Source organism: Barbus barbus (assembly GCF_936440315.1).
Source record: "Barbus barbus genome assembly, chromosome: 15".
Classification (NCBI taxonomy): domain Eukaryota; kingdom Metazoa; phylum Chordata; class Actinopteri; order Cypriniformes; family Cyprinidae; genus Barbus; species Barbus barbus.
In genome coordinates this window covers 4,170,850-4,188,813 of record NC_136743.1, presented here as the reverse complement: position 1 = coordinate 4,188,813, position 17,964 = coordinate 4,170,850, and the positions used below count along the sequence as shown (strand labels likewise).

General features: G+C 35.8%; 1 protein-coding gene across 1 annotated transcript; it reads right to left on the bottom strand.

Annotated features, from left to right (window-relative positions):
• Positions 1–1,584: 1,584 nt before the first annotated feature.
• On the bottom strand, positions 1,585–17,513 carry LOC306880932 (pituitary adenylate cyclase-activating polypeptide type I receptor-like; the record flags this gene model as incomplete). Its single annotated transcript, XM_079434737.1, has 13 exons — positions 1,585–1,740; positions 2,803–2,844; positions 2,961–3,090; positions 4,136–4,227; positions 4,380–4,449; positions 4,989–5,049; positions 5,282–5,435; positions 6,407–6,539; positions 8,319–8,416; positions 8,870–8,970; positions 11,764–11,871; positions 16,724–16,832; positions 17,469–17,513. The coding sequence occupies 13 exons, from the start codon at positions 17,511–17,513 to the stop codon at positions 1,585–1,587; spliced, it is 1,299 nt and encodes a 432-aa protein (XP_079290863.1).
• Between the last annotated feature and the right edge of the window lie 451 nt (positions 17,514–17,964).

Here is a 17,964-nt window from a genome sequence, read left to right as displayed (position 1 = left end):
TGTAAAGCTGCCTGCTGTTTCTTCTGCTTTGATGTAGATGATGTCCATGTTTGACCTGTGAACATGTTTTGTACATGTCTGAATTCCATTCTTGACAAACAACTCTTGAATTTCTGGAATTTATGTAGTTCTTTCTATATGTGTGTGTCGTCTTTGAGTGAGAGAGAAATACAGAGATATAATATTACATATTAAAAATAGCTGATCTAATAAATATTTAACAGAAAACAAAAACAGTGTCAAGAGTGACATAAAAACTGTCGGTATCTCTATTAATTAATTAATTATTTAATTAGTATAGCATATATACAGTACAATACAACATTGTTCTCAGTGTAACAGAACATAACTTGTACAACTGTTGAAAATTCCCTTTTAAAAAAGTAGTCAGTGTTATCCTGCATTTTATTTTACATTAATTCATTAATACATTAAAGTCTGATCGCTCCAGTTATTGGTATTCAGCTGTAATATCTGCAGACATACTATTCAAGTCAGTAAGATTTTTAAAATTGTTTTTTTAAAGAAATTATAGTTATTCAGCAAGGATGCATTAAACTGACCGAATGTGACATTTATAATGTTACAAAATATTTCTATATTAAACAAATTATGTTCTTTTGAACTTTCTATTAATCTGAAACATTTTCAACATTGATAAATGTTTCTTGAGCAGCAAATCAGCATATTAGAATGATTTCAGAAAGGATCGTGTGACACTGAAAACTGGAGTAATTATGCTGAAAATTCAGCTTTGCATCACAGGAATAAATTACATTAAGATAGATTCACATAAAAACATTAAATTGTAATAATATTTATGGTTTATACTGTACTGTATATTTAATAAATGCAGCCTTGGTGAGAATAACATGAAAAATCTTACTACCCCAAAGTGACCCCATACAGTGTCTGTACCATGAAACTCAAACTGATGAATGAGGTCATATCCCATAGTACCACTTAAATACATCTATATGCTGCTGAGAAGCAATATTATTCAATTTATATCAATGTTCAAAGTTGTTCAAAAATGTTAAGTTAAAAGCAGCTATAAAAAGCAATGGCATAAAATTCAAAGCTGTATCCTGTATATTTATGACTCATCCTCAGCACCATCAGCTATAACAAATTAATCACTTTAAAATGAAATGCCTCCAAACTGATGCACATTAATCATGTTACTTTGCAGTTTATGGCAAATAGCTCAGTACTTGGATGGAATGAGGATGTAAAAGTTGTAATATTCCATATCTTTTGCATACCACAAATCTAATATACAACCAGAATGTTAATGAAGCATTTGCTACTGCATGGGCCCCAATCAAATCTGTACTTTAATCAAACCTCCACACACTTGCACTGGCTGCGTCACAATCTGCTTGTAGTTCTGCAACCTGCAAATGCTAACTGAACTCAAATGACATCCGCCAAATCCAGAACTCTGAGGTATTTCAGCATGACTTTGATAATGCCATACAATGACCCATTTCCTCCGCTTTGAACATCTTCCACACTCCACAGCCGGACGTGAAGCTCCTGAAGTCTTTTGCAAGTCTTTCCACCTGCATCATCCAGGAGTGTTCACACAGACGTGATGTAGCCATTGCAGACGGCAGTCTGTGAATGAGTGGAGTCATGCATCATGATCGGAGTAACAGTGATCCGATGCTTTTTACTGGGGCTCAGATGAGTCTGGGTCTGCCAAGTCCATAACCTGCGCTTTAACTCAGTCTGTACCTGAAAGAGAAAGAGATGCACTTCAGTGACAATGCATTCATATCAAATGGTTATGCTGATTGCGATACTCTCAGAAAAACTTGCATGGTATCTCTAAAAGCTGAAAGATGCATCTTATTTACCCTTAAATGTAAATATTAGTACTGTACCTTTTGAAAGTGCCACAGTGAAAGTTTGCATGCACCTTTTTTCTTAGAGTGTTGCTCATTCTTATGCCTGAACCTTTTCCCCAGATTTCTGCCCCAATTACAGTTTGGAGGAGTCAGAGATAGCCAATTTCACAAGAAATAGTGTAGTGTATGATTGACACAGACTTTGACTTTTTAGCTTCAGACTATTAATCCATCTTGTCAGAAGACATCAAACATGTTTTGCACTGATTTTTGAACACATAAGGACTTTTCACGGTTAAGGCTAGAAGGCATACAGCTAAAACTACTGGGCATGTGCACATCAATAGCGTAATTTCCTTGGTCAATCTTGCTTCATGTTTCGAACTGCTCATAAAGTTAGTAAAGGAGTTAAAAACTGACCCTGTGATGTTTCACACATTCCTAAACCCCGGATTAACTTTCTAATTTGCATATTTACGGTGTCAGTGTCACTGATTGGACAAACGCAGCACGTGACCTGTTTAGCTCTAGCATTGTTCATCATGTTAACAAGTTTTAAAAGGTAAGAATTAAAGTCTTTTCGTTACATGTTGCCTGTCATCATCTGACATTCTGACATCTACCATAACTCATTTCACACCATTTGTGTATGGATATATATATAAATCCTCAAATCATGCTGCTTCCTTAGGTGTTTTATTGTTTTTCCAAGTGATCAGACTTTCGATTTTCACCTGGTGGGAAAAAAACAAACACTTTCGGTGATAGGAGAGATTTTCTCAAGAGTGACCCAGGGTAGTATGCAACCACAAAGAAATATAATAAAACACTCAGAACAACTGCACAGCAATGCACTTTCATCCATCTAGTATCATGGTGGTTGTAGTTTTGCACATTTTATATAACTGTTAAACTCATGTTTGAATGTTTCCATTATGAGAATACTTACATCTCCATTGAGAAAACAGTAAAGGAGCGCCACCACAAAGCCCTAGAGAGAGAAAACAACAAAGACTTTCAGGAATACAATAAGACATTTCTGCATTATGGAATTTAAACTGACACTAAGCAAATCAATTCTACGTAAAGAAATTAATTCACGTGTACCTGGAAAGAGCCCAGACCGAGTTCAATGTAAAACCGGACTATTTCCCCTGTGTTTTCTGGCAGGAAGGCAAACAGCGTGTAGTGCATCCCAAACAGAGGAATCAGAAACAAGGTGGACTTGGCAAGTCTCCTGTGCGATTATCAAAAATGATCATGAATCAGAATTCATGCCTTTACACAAACAATTCAGAGCACAGCTAGATCTGGATCATCTTAGAGATTTATTTTATTTATTTCAGAGGAGTATGTAATTTGTAACATGCATAAAACAAAGATTATTTTATTTTAATGCAAAAATCCCTCAAATATCAAGGTCAAGCCCAGAGCCAATATAAAGTTAAATGGCACAGAATAAAATTTGCAAGACCGATCTGTGCTTTCAGAAACGAATAGGCCTCTTGATAATGGGCAAAATGCAATTTCTCTGTCTTTGCATATACATCATATCATCAGGAGATGCAGGTATCACAACAGATCCTAAAATAGAAACTCACCCTAGTGTGAACTGTTAAAATAAATATTCATGTATGAAGCACAACCTGGCAGTGTGTATAGCTGTATCCTAATGAACAGACATTGCAGAGAAATGAAGATATATGCGTTTCACTGACATTAACACATGCCATCTGTCTGATTCTAGACTAACCAGGTTTCATCTAGAACACTCATAATTTACATAAACTGTTTGTCAAAACTGGTGTGTGTTGTATGCAGGGTTTAGAATTGGCTTTCACTATGTAACAAATAAGGATTACATTTGCGCTACAATTCTTTAACTTGGGCCAGTAAATCGCCTGACAACCCCAAAATATAGTTTTCATCTTTGACTGTCATAACTTCAGCACTTTCTGTAGTGACAATTTTTCGCAGCATTAAAGGTTAATTTTCTGCACATTAATATTACATCGAACTCCCTTCCCCTTGATGTTCGCAATAGCGATTGCCTACTGACTTTTAAAACGCGTCTTAAGACATATTTTTATACAGGCTTTTTTATAATATATTTTATTGAGTCTTTACTGCACTTTATATATGCGGAGTGTTTGTTGTGTGTTTTTGTCTTGTGTAGTGATTTGTATTTTTATTTTTATCTTTGCTTGCTTGTGAGGTGACCTTGGGTGTTTTGAAAGGCACCATTAAATAAAATGCATTATTATTATTATTATTCGACTCACATGAAGTGACCCGTGTCATTGCCTCCAACCCCAGGACTTTTTAATTTCTGAACCAAGATCCGAATCACATTTAGGAAGATGATGATATTAGCCTGACAGACAGACGGACAGATAGATAGAGGAAGATGATTACTAAAGAGCAGGGGAAGTCTCATGTAAGTTTTCTGATGAATTTAATCTGCTGATAAATGTGATTAAACTTTATCAGTCTCAAACAATTACATACAAAAACATCATAACTCACAAACAGGGATGCTGTGATCGGACCTTTAATGATCCACCAGATGTTCATATTATCTGTATCATCCCAACATCTGCAAATATGAAAATTTGTGAAAAAATTAAATTATTAAATTTAATAACATTACATTTCATTTGCAAGTCAACTTAAACCATAAAAAAAACATTTGAAATAAAATAAACTTTAGCTAATTTTCATTTAGCTACCATTTTGTTCATTCAACTGAAATAAGCTAAAACTGAAATAAATAAAAAAAAATACTAAATTTTTAAAAACTAACAAAAATGACAAGAACACAAGAAATTACTAAAACAAACATTTCTCTTTTTTCATTTAGTTTAACTTGATGTACTAAAATAACTAAAACAAACATTTATAAAAAACTATAAAGACAAAAAAATCAGAAAAACAAAAACACAACAAAATTAGAATAAAAAAAATAAAATATTAAAAACTATAATAGCATGATACTTAAATAATGCGTATATGTCAAGCCAAAAGTTTTTTGATGAAATACTTAATATGCATACAATAAGAATATGCATTAAGAAAGGAAACGGGGTCAATTTTGTTCAGTTTCATGATCATTTTAATGCTGAAGATGTGACATACCCTCTGTTATCATAGAACTGTCTGGTCAACACCCACACGATCAGCACGACTGATGGGACACCTACAAGATAAAACAGACAATGTATACTCACTTTCCCTAAATGCACAGAAAAACAACCCTCAGATTTGTAATACATTTTTTAGAAGAGATCTCAATAATGTGACATAAATGCTGATTTCTGTATGCTCATAGTTGCTCTAGTGCTCAAATCTTGGCAGACTGCCGATGTTCATCTTTTAATATGTTCACACACAGCTTTTCTCCTGAAATCTGTTTTTCAGGATGTACCAACCCCATCCTATTAGAATGTACCACCAGAAGTACTTCCTCTGCGAGACGAAGGTGAGGGCGAGGAGCGTCTGCAGGTACAAGCCTTCCACCAGCAGCCAGAAGTAATTAGTGAGGATGCAGAACTGGAAGAACGTTACAGCAGTTTTGCACGCCACCTGTGAAAAACAAAACATACACAGGTACAGATACAAAATAAGAGCACAACCATAACCTGCACCGGAAGTAGCGTTATTTTAAAACAATTTATAAATATTTTATTAATACTTTATAAATATTTTGAATAGTTTTTTTTTATTTCTATATTTTCTGTTTTCATTTGAATTTTTGTTAACATTTTAGTAATTATTTGTGTTTTTGTCATTTTTATTAGTTTTGCTACTTTATCAAATAAATCTATATTATTTTTATGAATTTGTTTCAGTTTGTTCTTTTAGTACAGTTTTTAGTACATGCAAGTTAAACTAAATGAAAGGTTAGTTTAAAGAGCAGTGTTTAAAAAAACATTTTTGGCTAAAACAGAATAATTTGTGTATAAATATACTGAAAAACTAAAAATTACCAAAACTTTTAAATGGCTAAAACTGTAAGTGAAAATGTGTTAATAAATACTTATTAATAAATACAATAATAAAACTGTTTCATTGTGTACAAAGTTTTAATTTTGTTTAATATTTTCATTAAATGGACTCAAATTCAAACTTCTTTTTCCAGCAGTCCTATAAACCAGGAACTATTTTCCTCATTCATTTCCTATTTCTGCCATGGAAAGTTGTAAACTGGGTACTTAATGTTTTTTATTAGGCTACACATCCCACAAAGCATGATGAATAACGTAAATAAATCAGAAACAAAGTACTACAGTTAATAAAACTATATGTCATTGATTCACTCCAGCATGCATATGAAATTTAATGCAAAATATCCAACTATACAACTATAAAAGTGGTTTCAGAGTGCAAGGACTCAATTAATGCCAAGACATTTTTTATTGGTAGATTTCCTCTCTGGATAATAGGAAGTCCTTCATAGTGAAATGACACTTACATTTACATGTATTCATTTAGCAGATGCTTTTATTCAACTGAGGCTAAATTTGTGAATTCTATATACGGACGCTCTCACTCACCGTGGACATTAAACAGTGATCCTGAGTTTCATCTGAGAACAGAACGGCATCTTTGATGAAGACTGCACTTGCCCGCAAGATGAAGGAAACAAACAGATTGATGTGTATGTAGTTTCTGGTGCAGTGGAACTTCCTGTAATGACAGAGCATCATGGGTATTTATAAACATAATATATTCTTATACTGTAGATTGCCTACTAAATACACTGAACAAAATTATAAACGCAACACTTTTGTTTTTGCCCCCATTTTTCATGAGCTGAACTCAAAGATCTAAGACTTTTATTGTTGCTTGCCTAAGGCACATCTGTGCAGTAATCATGCTGTCTAATCAGTATCTTGATATGCCACACCTGTGAGGTGGATGGATAATCACGGCAAAGGAGAAGTGCTCACTAACACAGATTTAGACAGATTTGTGAACAATATTTGAGAGAAATAGGCCTTTTGTGTACATAGAAAAAGTCTTAGATTTTTGAGTTCAGCTCATGAAAAATGGGGGCAAAAACAAAAGCGTTGCGTTTATAATTTTGTTCAGTGTATGTAGATATTTTCATTCACCCATTCTGATTCTCTTTGTTATGCATTTTGTGTATCATAATTGCATTTTTTTTATAATTATCACACAACTGTGCATTTTGAAAAATTAAGAAAATTCAGCTGATTTGCAAAAAAGTCCTAATATTATATAATTTCATGATACTGAGTTCAGAAATATAAATAAAAGCTTCCCATCCCACAGACCCCCATTCAAAATGTATCATTTAACTTACAATCTGCAGAGGGTCAGAAATTATGTTAAAAAAAATGGACATTAACATTTGACATCAGGTTTAGGCATAAAATAATGTCACATATGCTAAAATCAGCTGAAAATTAAACGAAAAGTAGCAACTGGCTCAAAGCAAGAGAAATATTTTGGCAGTTTTTCTGCTGATTAAAGGGATAATACGATTTCTTCATCTTACAAATGGTTGTCGAATGCAAAAATGCTATAGAATCATGTGGAATCTCATTATGAAATAAATGTTTTTCTCAAATACATGTAAAATATCTCTGAAGTATATACCCATTCATATTTACAATTTTGAGTACTCCAGGGGGATTATGAACATGAAATTATCCAGCCATGGCTTCCTGTTTCAGAGAAATATAAATAGGTGGGAAAACAAAGCCCAAATTCTCTTAATCATCCATCACAATGAGAAAACCCAAAGAATATATTTCTGATGTGCAGCAAAAGATAATTGAGCTTCACAAATTAGTGAAGTGGCTTTAAGAAAAGAGCTAGAGCAGTGAAAATTCCCATTTCCACCATCAGGGCAATGTTAGAAATCTTATAATGGGCCATGTTTGGATCTTCAAGCCGTACAATAATCCAAACACAATCCTCAAAAACAACACAGAATTGGGTCACTGATCACAAAACCAAGCTTGTTCTATGGCCATTCCAGTCCTCTGACCTGAACCCAGTAGAAAATGAGTGAGGTGAACTGAAGAGAAGAAGCACCGTCATGGAGCTGTGAATCTGAAGGATCTGGAGTGATTCTGGATGAAGGAATGGTCTCTGATTTCTTGTCAGGTGTTCTCTAACCTCATCAGGCATTATAGGAGAACATTTAGAGCTGTTAAACTGGCAAATGGAGGTTTCAAAAAGTATTGAATAAAAGGTTGCCGTCAATTTTGGCCAATGTGTATTAGAGAAAAACATTTATTTCATAATGATATCTCCCCCCATTTTTAATTCTTATTATCCAATGAAAGGTTAGATTTTTATGTTTTTTTTTTTTTTTTAATAAAAGATCAAAAGGATTCACAATGCAGATTAATTTTCACAGCCTTCTTTGATCTTATTTAGCAAGGGTGCCGATATTTTTGGCTATGAATGTATATAAGTGTTACAGAGCTTTACCTGAAGCATGTGAATATGATAACGGCAGTAATAAGCGATATAAGTGATGTTGCATATCCAGCAGTGTACAGCTGTTTCAAAGTTGACAAGTAAGTTGTCTGAAGAAAAAAAAAAAAAAAAAAAGTCTGAGAGAAAAGTAGTTAACATCCCTAACAAACAGTATCTCAAGCTTAACCGTTTCAACAGATTTATGTTCCATTATATGTCAATATCTGTAATCTTTGGATTAAAACTGACTATAATAAAACTCTCCCAGTTCTTATTAAAAGCCCAAAAAATACTTAAACTTATATTCTTTTATTCTTGATTTTCATTTCAGCAGGAACATAGCGGTCAATGTCCTGCTTAGTTTGGAACTAATCCTAAACAGCATTTCTTGACTTAATAATCAAAAGGAAGAACAGTTACCACTAGTGGTCATCATGGGAGGCTCAAGTACACGCTACATACACTGGAAGCCATTCATCAAACTGAGCCTTTCTGCACAAGTAATATTGATTGAAATATGGGCATTATAGTGAAATATGTATACATTATGGGAAATTATTTACCACAGTCCCAGATTCTGAATCATCTTCAAATACACAGGCTTCCTCGTACGGCGGATATGGGTCACTCCAGCCGTTAGATGTGCAGTTCCTGTATATAAACCCTGCTGAATAAACAGCAAAGCATATGGTTTAACGATAATTTTTACTTAAACATCAGTAAAAGGGCTTTTGTGCTGATCACATAGTGAGCAGTCATTAAAATCTCTCATACGCTTCAGTGCCAAATATGTCTCAAGTTGGTCAGTTGTTACAGACTCCTGCTGATCAGCCCTCATTTCAGAGAGCAGTAAGCACAATTCCCACTTCATAACACTTCCAAAAGCTGGGACAAAACCTGCTGCTGGGTGCATTCCTGTGGCAGAACAGAACAGGTGTCCCACTTTAACCTTCATAAGTGCATAAGTCACCTGCTTTAACCTCAGAGGCAGTGTGAGAGAGTCTGACCAGCAGCTACAACTCTGACTAAATGACTTTCAACAAATAAGGTAAATAAAGCTTATATGGATAAGGCTCATGCTTATATATATACAGTGGGGCAAATAAGTATTTGATACACTGACGATTTTTCAAGTTTTCCCACTTACAAAGAAAGGAGAGATCTGTAATTTTCATCGTAGGTACACCTCAACTGTGAGAGACAGAATATAAAAAAAAAAATCCAGAAAATCACATTGTATGATTTTTGAATAATTAATTTCCATTTTATTGCATGAAAAAATAATTTGATACAATAGAAAAATAGAACTTAATATTTGGTACAGAAACCTTTGTTTACAATTACAGAGGTCAGACGTTTCCTGTAGTTCTTGACCAGGTTTGCACACACTGCAGCAGGGATTTTGGCCTTTTTTTATATTCTGTCTCACATTTGAGGTGTACTTATGATGAAACTTACAGATCTCTCCATTCTTTGTAAGTGGGAAAACTTGAAAAATCGGCAGTGTATCAAATACTTATTTGCCCCACTGTATATACATACATATATATGTCTGTGCGTGTGTGTGTGTGTGTGTGTGTGTGTTTCATACTATGATTAATTTCATAGTGAATTAAATATCAATTCATACGTCAATCACTAGCTTTTCATAATGTGCTGATTTTGATTTGGACAGTTGTTATATATTTAATGTATGCATCTGTGTGCATTTCTCATAACTTTGCATCAAAATTAAATATGTCATTTGGGGGCGTGTTCTGGCGGGAAAGTGATGTCAATGCATTCCCTTTATTGGAACAGAAAGCGTCTACTGACATCTGAGCATTCTGACCTGTAAACACTTCCAAAGGATTTAAAATCATAGGATTTAAAATGTAAAACCAGTGAGTCTAGATTAATCCAACATTTCAGGTTACTGTCTGTTGTTTAGTTTTCAGGGGCAGTCACAGATGTTACAATTTATTCTTGTAAGACAATTTTGATGAAACTATGGATTGACAAAAAACGTCCTCTTTTTGTTGCCGGGGAGACAATCATATTTCTAAAAACATCACATGATTTTTAAAGAAGCACAGTGCGCCATTAAAGGAAGCAGGGACGACAAGCAGAAAAAGAACAAGTTAAAGGTCAGTCTTATATAAGGTACTGCTTGGATATTTTAACATAAATTGCAATCTTCCTTTGATGTCGATATTGATTTTCAAATCCAAAGACTGGTCTTGTTTCCTTCACAGCTTCTCAGTGACACCACAGCACTGCTGCTGAATCTATACTATGGTGAAAAGTTATATTTCCCCTGAGTTTGCCGTCTGAATTGCATCATGATTATGATTGTGCATTGTATGAACAATTTCATTTTATGATTTAACACCGAATGAAAATGTGAAGGACTGAGCTGGGTTCAAACTCTGGTCACTTCGAAGTTTTGGCTTTTTACAAACATTTGCTTTTTTCTGACATGCAACAAGAAAAAGTTAACTATTTTAATTTAGTAAAGCACTAAATATCTGCCTTGTATTTCCATATATGCAGTTATGGCCACTGAAAATTATTCATGTATTCCCAGTGGAAATGGATTAAGTAAATTTCCATTTCATGAATTTAAATTGCTTGCATGCTATGAAATTAAGCTGTGAAAAAAGCTCAAAATTGGGATGCATTAGCAAATTTAATTAACAAAATTTTGCCTATTGCAAAAATTCATTCTTGAGTGCATACATATATACAGGTCATCTCAGTGCAAGCTGAATCCCAATATTACTAGGGCTCTGTGACTTTATGTCTGCATATTGAAACATTCAGCAGAATCACAGCCCTGTGACTGTAAAGACTACTGACCCGCACAATATTACAACCCCTAACTGTAAACTAGAAGTGTGACAGCTTTCGGTCATGGTTACTGCACATCAGCCCTCAAGAAACAACTTATCTGCTGCTGTTTGAGAAACCTTTCACCAGTCATGAGCCTGAAGCTCCGTCACAGCATCCGGATATTAAAGAATGGCAGTACTGATAATGAGGCTGTAAAAAACAGTGAGACAGAAAGAGAGGGAAAGGGATAGATGGTTGGACTTATGGATGGATGGATGGATGAATATAAGGATGTATAAGTGGATGGTAGAAGAATGGGTGGAAGGGTGGATGGATGGATGCTTGATTGATGATAGATATATGAATGGATGGATGCAAGCAAGGACAAGTGGATATAGGGATGGATGAGTGGATGGATAGATATGGTTAGATCAGTGATAGGTGGATGTTGGATGTATATGGGTGGATGGATGGATGAACATATATGGGGATAGAGGGGTGGATAATATATATAGACAAACAGATAGATAGATAGATAGATAGATAGATAGATAGATAGATAGATAGATAGATAGATAGATAGATAGATAGATAGATAGATAGATAGATAGATAGATAGATAGATAGATAGATAGATAGGTCTGACCTTGAGTGTTGGAGATGTGTTGGAAGACGTCTGAACATGACATATTAATGAGTTGTCCAGTATTGGCTGTTCGCCAGCAGTGGATCCCATCCCAATCCGTCCCACATCCTGAGACAGGAACCACAGAGGAGCCGTCATGACACTGTCAACAATATATGTTCTGCACTGGTTCATATGGATATTATCTAATGGACAGGGGGTTCATTTACAGTTTATCCAAGTGTCTTTTGTCATGCTGTGCAGGAAAGCGTTAGCATTCCACTGCTCGTCCATGTAAAACATTAATTCCAGCACATAAAGCCTCCAGCACACAATACAACTTTTTGACAACTATCAGTGCCCTTATGATGTCACTAAATATTCATGAGCTAGTCATGCAACCACTTTTGAAATGTCACTAAGCAATATTAGTCGATATGTGCATGCATTCATGTAATACAAAGTCCAGTCTATTAAAATTATGTAAATTATGTAAAAGTCGAGCAATAAAGAATGGGAAAGGTTATACCAAATATAACTCATCTCTTTCAACATTACTTGACTTCATCCTAAACTTAAAAAAAAAAAAAAAAAAAAACTTTATCTTTCTTGTTATTTATTCCCTTACTAGCTTGTACTTATTTGAACAATGCCTGAGACTTGGTGTTACGAGCACTTCCTCTGTCTGATTGCCTCTTCAAGATGAATCGCTTTATGTATTCCCAATTGTAAGTCGCTTTGGATAAAAGCGTCTGCAAAATTACTAAATGTAAATGTATATCAGCGTCTTTAAGACTCTCAAGACCTCTGCTGCAGAATGACCTAGATGCCTACAGCTATTTATAGCATCGTTCATTTTTTATACTCAGTTTGGGAGTATGACAATACTCCCAAAAAAACACAAGGTAAAAAAAAATTAATGACTGCATTGCAAGTTTACTCATGAATACAGTTTGTGCAGTTGCAAGTCTTCAGCAGATTTAAAAAAAATTGCAGATATGAATGGTGATGGAGAGTGGATGCTTTCTGAAATTGAGGCCATTTTGATCTGAGCTGTAATGTGAAAAACAGTAGACAAGGAAAAAAAAAAAATATATATATATATAGTCTATTTCACATTTTAAGATCTTCTGATAATGGTTAGTGATAAATGCTAACAAGGATACTCTTTGAAACCAGATGGTGTGATTACAGATTCTACCAGCAGGGGCTACTGGGGTCATGATAAACAACCAAACAGAGATTTGATTTGTTTGTTTGTTTATTTGTTTTAATTTCTTAAGAAGGCAAAATGCATCCCTCCTGGGTTATATCATTATAAAATCTTATAAAGGTTATTTTACAACTTCTTGGGGAAGTCGTGGCCTAATGGTTAGAGAGTCGGACTCGTAATCCAAAGGTTGTGGGTTCGAGTCTCGGGCCGGCAGGGATTGTAGGTGTGGGGAGTGAATGTCCAGCGCTCTCTCCACCCTCAATACCACGACTGAGGTGCCCTTGAGCAAGGCACCGAACCCCCAACTGCTCCCTGGGTGCCGCAGCATAAATGGCTGCCCACTGCTCCGGGTGTGTGTTCACGGTGTGTGTGTGTGTGTGTTTACTGCTGTGTGTGTGCACGTTGGATGGGTTAAATGCAGTGCACGAATTCTGAGTATGGGTCACCATACTTGGCCGTATGTCACTTCACATCAGACTGGAAAATCTTGTTTGTAAGCTTTATTTTTTAAGAGAGTAGCCTACTGCATATTACCTTATAGACATAGGCAGCTTTGTTCCTGTATGCCACTGCTGAGAGGAAAACATGTCCTTTCAAAGTCTGCAGGTCACATTCGGTCAGTCTGTGTACATGGATCAGTCATTTAAAAATGCTACAGACCGATTACAAGAACTTGTCGTGTGTGAATAGCCCCTAAAGACGTATTTGGTGATTTTCCTGCAAATGTTGATGTACAAGATGTACAAATGTGATTAATTAGATTAACTAATTGGCAAATTATGTAATTAATTTGATTAAATTGTAATCCTTCAAATCACAGTTTTATTTTTTATTGAATATCCTGCAGTGAATCTTTCCTGTTCTGTTTTTTGTTTGAAATCGAACAGAGAACAGAAAATATCCTATAAACCAGCATGGATTCTTTAACGTGCATAACAATATTGCTGAATTTTAGCTTGACTAAATAGGAAAGATCAAATAAAGCATATCTGAACACATACTGCAGAAAACGGCAAGCACGCCATTTCACACAATCTCCTTTTCCACTCACACATTGTCAAGTTGTAGGAACACAGACCTCCGGAGGTTCAAGCTGCCACGAAACATCATCATCTGTCCCGTAGGTTAAGCCGCCTGGCTGTATGCGTCTCATTCCACAAAATTCTATTCATGGAACTTAAACAAGTCTCAGGGAGGAACGCAATCAGAACCCCAATCAAAACTCATTTCAGATTAATAATAACTCTGCAAGTCACTTCAGAGAGTATGCTTGACTGCTCTAAAGAGCGTTTGCGGGGATATTTCCCACAGTGCTTAGCTATTCCCAGTCTGTCTGTCAGTTATTTAACAGTTATACATTATAAAAATACTTTATTAGTAGTAATAATCTATTAACATGACACTAAAGTATTGCTCTCTCTTAGAGGACACAAAAATGTAAATTTGCTGACAACTTTCTCACACTCTTCTGGCTACTGTTACAATAAAGACAAGTCCAAAATGTTCTAAACAAATATGTGGGTGAATTTTGATGTGAGAGGACAATGGGGGAAAGACTTTTCCATTGAAGGAAGTGTTATTATGGATTATGGCCTCATATTTTGGCCAGAAGAGACGGTTTAAAGTTAAAATAACCTAATGATTGATTTATTTCTTACGAATATACAACATTCCACATTACAGGACATTAACTGATGGACTCTCTTTGGACTCTGATTCTGACGGCACCCATTCACTGCAGAGGATCCATTGGTGAGCAGGTGATGTAATGCTAAATTTCTCTAAAATCTGTTCCCATGAAGAAACAAACTCATCTACATCTTGGATAGCCTGAGGGTGAGTAAATTTTAAGCACATTTTCATTTTGGGGTGAAGTATTTCTATAAAACAGTGTAAAAAAAAAAAAACTAGAGAAATGGTCTGATCTGTCAAGAGGAACTAATTTCATACTGGCAGGGAAAATGGAGAGGACAGCACTTAAAAATCCTTTTCCTCTAACAAAACCATTTGAGAACCACAATGGATAAATGCTGTAGGTCTGCTCAGAAGACCATTTCCTTCCTGTCCTTGACTATATTTAATTAAAGTAACACGGTTAAGATTTCCGCATGACAGACACACATAATCATCTTTAGTTAAGGCCAAGCTGAGCATGAACACATCAACTGCTGACCAATGAACTCCCCACCTGTCCACCCATAAGAACCATATATATATATATATATATATATATATATATATACAGTGCCTGTAAAAAGTCTTCATACCCAATTTTTTTCATGTTTTGTTATGTTGCAGCCTTATGTTAAACTGCTTTTAATTACTTTTTTTCCACATTAATCTACACTCCTTACACCATAATGACAAAGCAAAAACAGAATTGTCACAACAACAAAAAAACTGAAATAACATTGCATAAGTCTTCGTACCCTTAACTCATTATTTAGCTGAAGCACCTTTACAGCCTCAAGTCTATTTGGGTACGACAAGCTTTGCACATCAGAATTTGGCAGTTATCTGCCATTCTTCTCCTCATCTCTTCACGCTCTGTCAGGTTGGATGGGTTGGATGCACATTTTCAGGTTTCTATTTTTTTTTTTTTATTGCATTCAAGCCCAGGCTGTGGCTTTCTTGTGGCTGGGCCACTCAAGGACATTCACAGAGCTGTCTATAAGCCACTCTTGCTGTGTGCTTAGGGTCATTGTCCTGTTGGATGGTGAACCTTCTGCCCAGTCTGAAGTTCTGAATGCTCTGGACTGGGCTTTCATTAAGGCTGTGTCAATATTTTGGTGAGATAGACTTGAGCTTTTCTTCTACTCTGATGAGTCTCTCAGTCCCTGCCACTGAAAAACAGCTACCACCACACTTTACTTTCCATCCTAAGTGCACACACAGCATTTAGTGGGGAGCAGTTGGGGGTTCGGTCGTGGTATTGAAGGTGGGAGAGAGTGCTGAACATTCACTCCCCCCACCTACAAATACACCTGCCGGACCTGTGACTCGAACTCACAACCTTTGGATTTCGAGTCCAACTCACTAACCATTAGAGAATCTTGTTTCTCACAGTCTGAGGGTCCTTTAGGTGCTTTTTAGCAAATTCCAAGTGTGTTTTCATGTGTCTTCACTGAGGAGAGGATTGCATCTGGCCACACCAGTATAAAGCACAGATAGGTGGAGTGTTGCAGTGATGTTTGTCCTTCTGTAGGTTTCTCCTATCTCCACATATGATCACGGAGTTCAACTAGAGTGACCATCAGGTTCTTGGTCACCACTCTAACCAAAGCCCTTCTCCATCAGTTGCTCAGTTTGGCCAGGAGGCCAGCACTAGGAAGAGTCCTGGTTGTTCCAAACTTCTTCCATTAAGGGTCACGGAGACTACATGCCTCTGTGAAACTTCAATGCAGCATAAGTTTTTTGTCAAACTCTTCCCCAGATGTGTGGTTTCAATTGAATTTGCCACAGGTTAACTTCACACGACGTGCAGTAACATCTACAAGCAATATGAATGCTCCAGAGCTAAATGTAAACTCTCCCAGATAATGGTATGATTACTTATGCAATGGAATCATTTAAGTTTTTTATTTGTAATAAATTTGCAAATATGTTAAAAGCCTGTTTTTTTTTGTTGTTTTTTTTTTTTTTGCCATTATTGTGTACAGAGTGCAGATTGATGTGGGGGAAAAAAGTAATTTAAAGCAGTTTAACATAAGGCAGCGACATAACAAAATGTGAAAAAAATTAAGGGGTATATGATAATGTTGTCACAACCTGTTTGTTGGGACTGATTCTTGATCTCTCTCTTCCTAGTCTGGATGCAGATCTCTTGGTCTTGTATGAGCTGGGAGATAATAGCACAGTCCGGATGGATAGCATGCACCTGATGGGGGAAAAAATATGAATCCATATGCACATTAACCAGCATAGTCTACAGACCAGATTAAAAGCTGTTTACATGAGTGGGTGGCATTGGATCATCAGCTTTTTAAAGTAATCCTCAATTGTAAGCTGATTTCAAACAAGTCATGCTTATCATCTCTATTGCCCAATATGACTTAAAATAAAGTCACACTTGTCTACATTTTTAGGCAAAAAAAAAAAAAAAACCTAAAGGAATGTTGTATTATTATATGAAATCAGTTCAAATTAAGTGTAATGGGATGAAATAGGAATCAAACGGTTGGTACAGTTTTCTTTTTTATGAAATATATCTCTAGTGGAAAAGAAAGGATGCGTTTTTTTTTGTCAGAATTCTACGTTTAACGTCATGATAAAAAATGCAATATGATTACTTTAGGATTTTTACATGAGACGCATTCGTGACCATATTACCATAAGCGTCTAAAATGTATTCTTACAGATGCGCGCAACTTTGCAGAAAACTGAGCAAGACATTAACAACAACGGTACAAGTTCTGTTCGTTCTCACAGAGATCTATTATAATCAGTGTTATATAATGGTCACTTGTATAAATTAAATACATAAAACATGTTTATCATTAAATAACCTACTTACGGTTCTCCAAAAAGTCACGAATAAGCACAGGTGTAGAACAGTCATATTAAAGCCAAGAGTGTGTCCCAAGAACACAGAATACCCCTGTAACTCCTCAAACAGAGTGATCTGCTCAGCTTCGACAGACTGAAGTCACACTCGCTATCCTCTCTTCGACTGATGCGCGTCCTCATCACAGGGTCGTGGAGCGCGCGCAGTCGGGTTGACTTTAAAATGTAACCCAATTTCACAGCTGAACATATGAGCAGCTGCTGGTGACATGCATCTGGAGAAAAGCTGAATGCTCGTTTCAGACATGTGTGGATTTCTGTCGAGGTAAGTTACTTTTGATTTTGCAGACAAAAGCTTGATGCACATTATTTAATATAACACCTCTTTCTATGTTGTTAAAAAAGGGGCAGGTGTTTCAGAGGAGAGGAAATGTTGCCTGTTAAATATGAATAATTGAACCCAGCATTGGTAGAAACACTGAGGCATAGGGATTTTGTAGGGAAGA